This window comes from Podarcis erhardii, assembly GCF_964252035.2.
Source record: "Podarcis erhardii genome assembly, chromosome: 5".
NCBI classification, from domain to species: domain Eukaryota; kingdom Metazoa; phylum Chordata; class Lepidosauria; order Squamata; family Lacertidae; genus Podarcis; species Podarcis erhardii.
This window is the reverse complement of record NC_138509.1, coordinates 20,806,982-20,815,302: the sequence shown is the minus strand read 5'-3', so window position 1 is coordinate 20,815,302 and position 8,321 is coordinate 20,806,982. Positions and strand designations below refer to the sequence as shown.

General features: G+C 41.8%; 1 protein-coding gene across 2 annotated transcripts; it reads right to left on the bottom strand.

Moving 5' to 3' along the window:
• Nucleotides 1-235: 235 nt before the first annotated feature.
• Nucleotides 236-6,373, bottom strand: LOC309343278 (mannose-binding protein-like). Of its 2 annotated transcripts, XM_081864566.1 has the most exons (5): nucleotides 6,257-6,373; nucleotides 5,146-5,320; nucleotides 3,678-3,785; nucleotides 1,900-1,983; nucleotides 236-1,260 (listed from the first exon to the last, which is right to left on the bottom strand). In XM_081864566.1, exons 2-5 carry the CDS (start codon nucleotides 5,309-5,311, stop codon nucleotides 887-889), a joined length of 732 nt encoding a protein of 243 aa, XP_081720692.1. In that variant the 5' UTR covers nucleotides 5,312-5,320; nucleotides 6,257-6,373; the 3' UTR covers nucleotides 236-886. The 2 variants fall into 2 exon arrangements, with proteins under 2 accessions (XP_081720692.1, XP_081720691.1); XM_081864565.1 differs by lacking the exon at nucleotides 6,257-6,373 and having other exon boundaries at nucleotides 5,146-5,729.
• Nucleotides 6,374-8,321: the final 1,948 nt, after the last annotated feature.

The following is an 8,321-nucleotide window of genomic DNA, read 5'->3' as shown; positions in this document are numbered from 1 at the left end:
CCCAAGTGGGGATTTGAACCCTGGTCTCCCAGGCCCTAGTCCAATACTCTAACCACTGCACCACACTGGCTCATCTCTTTTAATACCTAACTCATGTTGCAAGAATCCAGAACCAACCAGAGTCCTCTGCAGCATGTACTCTCAGTGTACCTGTACTTAGAAATTAATTAATATACATTTCACACACTGCATGTAGCACTCTAGACACTGTAGCATACAAGTATACTCTTGCTACTCCTAAAACATATGGACTGTTTTACTTATTCATCACATGGCTGCAATTACACCAGAACAGAATCTAGTACATGAAAGAGATTCATGAAAAACACAGCTTTAAATTTGTGAAAACGACAACAATAAAACAGAAGGGCAGATCTCCAGCCTTTCCAGACGCACATCTAGACATAGCTGAGACATGTTGATGAGGTTAAATGGTTTTCCACAATTAATAATATATTTGAATATTCTGCAAATTAGACTAATAGGGTTTGTGGGTGGTGGTTTTGCATATGGCACTCTTAAGCCTAAAATGGCACATCCATCATTGAGGTTGGCACACTGACAGGAGCCCCCTCCCCCAGGTCGAAAGTGGTGCAATAGAAGCATTGTTGCCCTCTCTATCATTCTGCTAAATATGTTTTGCAGCTTTTTGTAACATTTCAAGAAGCTGAAAAAGCCTTTTGACCAAAGATTACTGTGGCACAAAAGCTGTGTGTGCAGAGCAGCAGAAAATAATCCTTCTGTCATGCTACTTTTAGCTATCTTAAAAACCACCTCTCTCTCCGCCTCAAACTTAAAAACTGCAAATTTGCTGTGCCATTAAGTTAATAACTGTGAGCACAGGCACCCACAGGGTTAAGCATCTTTTGGGGGTGGGGTGGAGAAGTTACAGTTCACAAACAGTCAGTGTTTTCCGTTCACAATCCAAATCGTTCCACTGTCCATCCTCAACTATTGTAACACAGTCCTCTTTATTACCAGAGTTATTGGGCTCTCCTTGTTTCCAATTTGTGTAACTTAGGGGTGCCCCATTCACATACACGAATCTCCCTTCAGTTTGGATATCGTTGATACCGAGAAAAACAATCTTCGAATTCCTCTTTACTATTTCCGCCAAGGCTGCATTTTCTGCTGCGTTCTTTGGGGTGGCAAGAGCTGCACCTCCATTTTCACACAGTCTTTTTCCATTGGAGTAAGTTAGTTCTTGACCAGTTGAAACAAAAAATTTCTCTCCGACTTTCACCTGCTGCAACATCACAACTAGACAGAGAGAGAAAAGCACAGTTGCTAAGGATAATGGGAGTTGTAGTCCTACAACATCTGGAAGGTTCCAGGCTGTAGGAGGCTGCTCTTTAGGTTCATCAATATCCAACACACTGAGAAAAATCTGTCATTTCCCTCCACACCCCACCCACAATAATCAGTGCTTTGAGTCCCATTGTCCCACCTCAAAAGCAAAACAGATTAGCACCCACTCAACCCAAATTTTGTTTTTTCACACATACAGAATGTTGAACAAGCTGATTAATAAAGGATCAATTTTTTTGGTTGTAAAATCTGCATGGGATGACATGATCACCACACTTTTTGTGCGGAGAGTATAACCTGGCTCTAAGTAATATAAAGAGATGAGACGATAGTGGAAAGTTTGCAACATATGAGCTATTGACAACACAGACTGACTCCTTTATAATCTTAGTTAGGCCCATCTGCACTATACATTGAAAGTTGTATCATACCATTTAAACAGTTAGGGCTTCTCCCAAAGAGTCCCTGCATACCTTGCTATTAGCTTGTTGTTTTTGCACTTGCACTCTCTCTCACGCACACAACACAAGCTACCTTTTAAAAATACAGTAAATATAAAAACAAGCATTGAAAATGCATATTCCATCTTACTCTTTTTATACTTGGTAAGGTCAGCTTGAAGAGTCTGGATTTTCTTTTCCAAAGCAGTTACTTGTTGCTGAGTGGCAGTAATGGCTAAGGTGAGAAAATGAAGATATGGTTCATATGGTTAAGCACAAATGATTTATATTGGAAAGTTGCCACCCAGACCATTAACAATTCCTGACTCTGTACTACCTGCTGTCCTTTGTCACTTGTGTATCAATTATTTTTATATGACATTTATATCCTGCCTTTCTTCCATAATATAGCCGAGGGCATTGAGGGTCCCAGGTGCCCTGGTCAGGGACTGACTAGATCCAGTCCTACTTAGCTTCAGCCAGTGTTCCTGCATTATGTGCCTTCAGCCCATTCCTTGGGGCATAAATGCTCACATTCACAAACACAGAAGCCCTTCTGCCTAAAAGAGAGATGCAAAATATAGTGAAGGAAGAAAGGAGATAGGGACCGCTTGTTCACTGGGGGCAGAAGCAAGTGCATCAGGCATGCACTTGCCAAACTGGTGTTCTCATTATGTTTTGGACTACAACTATCAGTGCTGGTTGTGGCTGATAGCTGAACTACAGGAAAGGAGGGGGTTTTTTTGTTTTTGTTTTACTAATGTTTAATCCAATTATAGGACCAGTTCAGCAGCAGATTAAGCTGCATAGAGAGGTCTGTGACTTTCTTGGAAGCATTTCTCTTGGGCTCCTGTTGTGGTCCCAAAGCAGTGATGGCCAAACTTGGCCCTCCAGCTGTTTTGGGACTGCAACTCCCATCACCCCTAGCTAACAGGACCAGTGGTCAGGGTTGATGGGAATTGTAGTCCCAAAACAGTTGGAGGGCCAAGTTTGGCCATCACTGTCCTAAAGGATCTACATTGGTTCCTGGTATGTTTCCAAGTAGAATTCAAAGTGTTGGTGCTGACCTTTAAAGCCGTAAGCGGCCTTGGCCCTGTATACCTGAAGGAGTGTCTCCACCCCCATAGTTCAGCCTGGACACTGAGGTCTTCCTCCAAGGGTCTTCTGCTGGTTCCCTCACTGCAAGAAGTGAAGTTACAGGGAACCAGGCATAGGGCTTTCTTGGTAGTGGTGCCCTCCCTGTAGAACGCCTTCCCACCAGATATCAAGGAGATAAGTAACTATACAACTTTTAGAAGACACCTGAAGGCAGCCCTGTATCGGGAAGTTTTTAATGTTTCATGTTTTATTATGTTTCCATATGTGCTGGATGCTGGTTGGGCTGGGGTATAAATAATAACTATTATTAATAATAATTATTATTCCTGATTTACAGTAGGTTATCCATGGAGTACTTTCAGATTTCTGTGGTTCAGTTTATACATCCAGCAGGCTCAAAGTGCTTGCTCTATGTGGGTCTGCTGCAGCCAGGTTCATGCTGTGATGATACAAAGACATCATTGTATGAATTGCCCCCTCCACATTAGTTTATCCACAAGCTGCCCCTGTTTAAATGATGATGGCATCTTTAAAAGGTGCCACTTGAATAATAGGGAACAGGACGGCTCTGAATGCCCTAACCCCACTGTGACACTGGTTGACATAAATGGTGCTTCTACATGAACCCACAGATGTATTCCCAGATGCAATGGCTAGGGGACCACGAGATGCATTTTGGCCCTATGGTTTTCTAAGCAAAGCTTTCACAGAAGAATAATTATCATGCAAACCATTCACTGGCATTCACAAAGAAGAGGTTATGCTGGTCTTGAAGTGCCCATTCATGTCTTCCTGAAAGCAAAATTAAGCACCAGAAAGTTGATTTCTTACCTGCCATTTCTCCCTTTTGTCCTTTCTGCCCTGGGGGCCCTGCAATTCCAGGCAGTCCAGGAGGCCCTGCCTTCCCAGGAAAACCCTGTTGGCCCCTTACTTGGACTCCTTGTGTTTGAGAAAAAGAAACAGCTTTTGGATACTATTCCCAAGTAACAAACAGCCAACAAGGAAAAAGGGCCACTTTAAATAATATACATTCATACTCCTGATGGCAGCCTTCATGACAAGATGTTCCTAGAGCTCACCTTGTACTCAGCTGATAATTGTGATTCTGTGCTGATGCCACTGCAAATCATCACAATTGTTTATTCTCCTCCTGGTTCCTATATATTTACCCTGCTCACTCTGTTCCCTGACTCCCCACCAGCTCTGCCTAGATTTGCTTTGCTCTACAATCTCTTCCACTACACAGTACATACATGCACTCAGCACATACATACGGACCAGGCGTATCTCCCTCTCCTGCCTCCTCTGTCTCTCTCGCACATTTCACATATACACAGCTTCACACACAATTATACCTTCTGCCTCTTTCCCTTCCCCAGACAATGCTCTCTCTCTCTCTCCCTCCCCCCCTCTCTCTCCAAGTGCATCACTCCCCCCATCACATAGATCCTTATCTCTCTTCCCAAGAGGATCGCCGCACTACAAATCTGCCTTCAAGCTGTCTGAGAAGCTCAGTGTTTAAATAGGTTTAGAACTGGTTGCTCCAAGCTCAGACCGCATGGCTCTAACAAGCCTTTCTTGTGTTCCTATACTAATAATGTAGGAACTTTCACTAGTGTAGCTAATCCAAGTTTTATTGCCTGTGTGTTCCGACTGATGTATGGAAAGCACATGAACCCAACCTTTGGAGAGTTTGCAAGTAAACCACTTTTAACACACCAAGCATGTGGTCTGTTCTATGTTAAGGGAAGAGGGGAGTTTTGGAACTCACAAGGGGATATTTCAAAGGTCAAACATCCTATATTTACATGCTTTACTTTCCTGCATATGTTGTGATTTAAAATATCTGCTAAGGTTTGCTCAACAAAGAGTATCAGCCCTAAACTGGGATCTTGGCATCCAGGAATTCTCCTTTTTGAGACCTATTTTTCCCTTGCCACCAAGAGGGACAAGGGAAGCTATTCAGTCACTTCTCTCTTCCACCTCCAATGCTCAAAGAAAAGAGCTTGGAAAAGTGCTATGAAGCACCCAGCCACCACTCAAAGCAAAAACATCCAGGCTTGCTCTTCAGAACCATGGAGACAGTCCGCACCCTGTCCCCATGCCTTTTGGGACCTTGGAAAACAGTATGACGCCAATGTAAGCAAATAGAGGAAGGGGGGGAGAGAGAGAGAAGGGTTAAATACATAGCAATGTGTAACCACCTTGCCAAGTCACACACACACATGAGAAACCCAGCTGAGATATAGATGAGCTGTCATAAGGTGCCAAAGATTACCATATAACTATATGGAGATACCTTGGTCTCCCTTCTCTCCTTTGGGACCATCTCTCCCATCTCTTCCTGGTAAACCGGGGATTCCTGGGTTGCCACATGCCATTACTGTGCAAGTGTTTGTTTCAGAATCAGTGGCCAACACCAGCGATGTTCCCAGCATCAGGGCGATTAAAATTTGAAGATACATTGCTGATACCTTAGACAGATAACCAGTTAAGAGGAAATTATTTTGAGATCTTTTAGAGGTTGCCTGTAGCCACTCTGCTGTTCTTTCTCTGCCAGTGAGAGAGGACTCTGTTTTGCCCTCTTACGATGAGACTCTCAGAAAGCCATCAGCCCACCTGTCGGTGTGTTTTGCGCCATTGAAGGACATTGGTCAATTTGAATTCTGAACAATTGTTACTTTACCCAAATGATCTTGGTGTTATAGCTGTGCGAGACAACTGCAAATGCTGTTGGTTGGAGAATTCTAGCTTCTGCACAGAGCTACAGTTCTGGTAAATGAGCCACTGTGGCTGCTTGAGGACCTCAAAAAATTGTTCCCCGGGCTTTTCAGACTCATCTACCCATGTACTATCTGAAACCAAAGGGGCACATTTGTTGCCAGATGTGATCCCCCCTCGCTCTCCTACCCCCACTAATATAAATAGTATTTCAGCTGTCATACTAAAACAGATGTGTCAATAAGACACGTTTATCTGATTAATTTTCTGCCTTTGAACCAATCCATTGCTTAATCAAATAAATTTAAATAAATGCCCATATTACCAATTTTTCATCGCCAACAAAATAAAGCCTGTTGCATATTGTAAGGAAGACATTTAATATTTTATTTGCATTCCCTGTCACAGGCAAACATCCAAAAAAGCTTGCCTCTAATTCAGTCCCACAAATTAAAGCAATTTAAAGTGGAATGGTAAATCAACTAACAGCACACTCCTATCTCTGTCTATTCCAAGATAAGTTCTATTGAATTCAAACTTTCTCACTCCCAGGTAAATGGGGTTAGGATTACATTCAGGTTTATTTTGAGAATGGGGAAACAGCAGATGGATTAAACTATTTTGTAGAACTGGAGGAGTTTAACAAGCAAAGTTTTCATCCAGCATTAATCTGAAGCAGCATTACTTACCGGTTCCTCATATGTTTCCTTGATCAAATGAAGCAGCTCAGCTGATTTGAAGAGAGATGAAGGCTAGCCAAGAAAGGGGAGGATTTCTGTTTTGCTTAGAATGGCGGGGGGGAAATCAGTAGAAAAATCCCATAGATAAGTATGTTTTATTTTATCTCAGCGGATTGCAAAATTGTACTTTATACACCAGCACTTACTGGCACGACTGCATGAGGTGTTTCAGCATAACCTCCCCCCCCCCCAGTCAATTTACTGGAAAACAGGGACAAATTCTAGAACTTGCCCTTTCGTATAATCACTGGAAGTGCTTCTTCCAGCAAATAGATCTACAGACATCTTATAGAACTGTGATACAGAAATCTGTTATATTATGCATTATAGAGATACAGAAATCTAAAATGCTTTATACTTTTTGCAGCATTATCAGAAAGCTTGGGCTGTCAATCTATAACCATTTTGAACCTTCTGATGAGTTTGTTCAGAGTAACCTTCCTTGTAAGCTCTCAGATAAGTAAGATAGGTGAAACCAAAGGGAAGTAAACATGTTTTTGTTAAAACCATCCAAGTTTCCCAAAAGTAATGATGATTAAATCCACATATGACCTCTCCAAGCAGTTAAACAGAGTTCCAGAATATCTGCAGAGGCCATAAAGCTCTTTGCAAAAGATTAAGCTAGCAGTGAACAGTAGATTTAAAGCCAGTCGAAACTGAGGCAAAAGAGGGTGGTGGTGAACAGTTATTTATCCGCGTTTCAACACTAGGCCCTGTTTCCAGTCACAGAGGATATTCCCTATTCAGAAAGGCTGGATGTGGCTGATGCCATCCCAGCTGTTACACCAGAATCTAAATTGGAACCTGGGAAGTTTTTTTTTCTTTCTTTCCACCCTGAGAAGTGTTTTGGAACCTAAGGGGAAAACACAAGAACAAAAAGAGCAAGTTCAGGTAGAGTGGATGGCCACACCTGAGAAAGAAGAAGGGTGGATCTACACTCATGGTTTATAATGTTAAGGAAGGGTTAAGAAATGGGTTTCACAACGTAGATGGACACATTATGTTCCGCTTTTAATGTTCATAATGCGTTATTAAAATGAGACACCAGAGGGCTCTGCAGAGCAACCAGGAACCAGCAATAGGGAAATGACGTTTTGACGGACAAAACAAGGTAAGAAACGCTTTTAATCTACAAGTCTGCCCTGTAACGTTTTAGAATGATATATCTAATATACCATTCTAAATAAGATATTATTAGATATTAGATATATCATTCTAATAAAGTTAAACATGTCCCTTGTAGGTCCAAGCAAAGTAAAACAAATCCCATTATTCTTCATTGAGCAGGAACATCATAGGATCAGGCACTGCCTGGAAGTAGGGTGGCTGTGGGTCCTACTTTACAGAGGACCACCCTTTATTGGAAAGGGTCCCCTTTTGGAAGGGTAGCCTGATTCAAGTATAAATCACCATAAGGATGGAGAGCAGGGACCCATTAAAAGGGAGCAGCACCCTGAGCAGCAGACTGACACAGCTCACCTGATCAGTCTTCCCCACAAGCCCACCATGGTGAGGTGTGCTCTGTTTATATCCAAATTATAGCAAGTTTTATGCAAATGTGTGTCATCTTTTGTACTCTTTTTTTGATGACATGTACATGGCTACCCCAGCTGAGGAACTTTCATGAATGTGGAGGGGACAGCAAAGTATATCACAGGGTAACAGATTCATGGAATTGCAGAGTTAGAAGGGACCACAATGGTTATCTCCTCCTGCAGCGCAGGAATCTTTTTTTTTTTTTTTTTTTAAATAATTTTTATTGGGTTTTTACATTTTATAACAACAGACACACACACAAAGACAAAGACAAACAAACACACAAATACAATTACATACCCTAAGTTTCTTTACCCACTTTCATTGACTTCCCCCCACCCCCCCCTCTTACATCCCAATTCCAAAATTAATTCAGCAAGTTCTTAACTAACCTCTTAAAGATATTCACATTGCTTTTAAAAATTAAAATCTTTTGTTTATCTGTATTCAACTATCCAATTCTCTTATAATCATTAAT

Coding starts and splice junctions, on each gene's coding strand:
- LOC309343278 (XM_081864566.1), bottom strand. CDS start 5,311: ATGTATCTTCAAATTTTAATCGCCCTGATGCTGGGAACATCGCTGGTG. Junction 3,786..5,145: donor AGGAGAGAAGGGAGACCAAG/GTATCTCCATAT, acceptor CTCAAACACAAG/GAGTCCAAGTAAGGGGCCAA. Junction 1,984..3,677: donor ACAAAAGGGAGAAATGGCAG/GTAAGAAATCAA, acceptor TTCTCACCTTAG/CCATTACTGCCACTCAGCAA.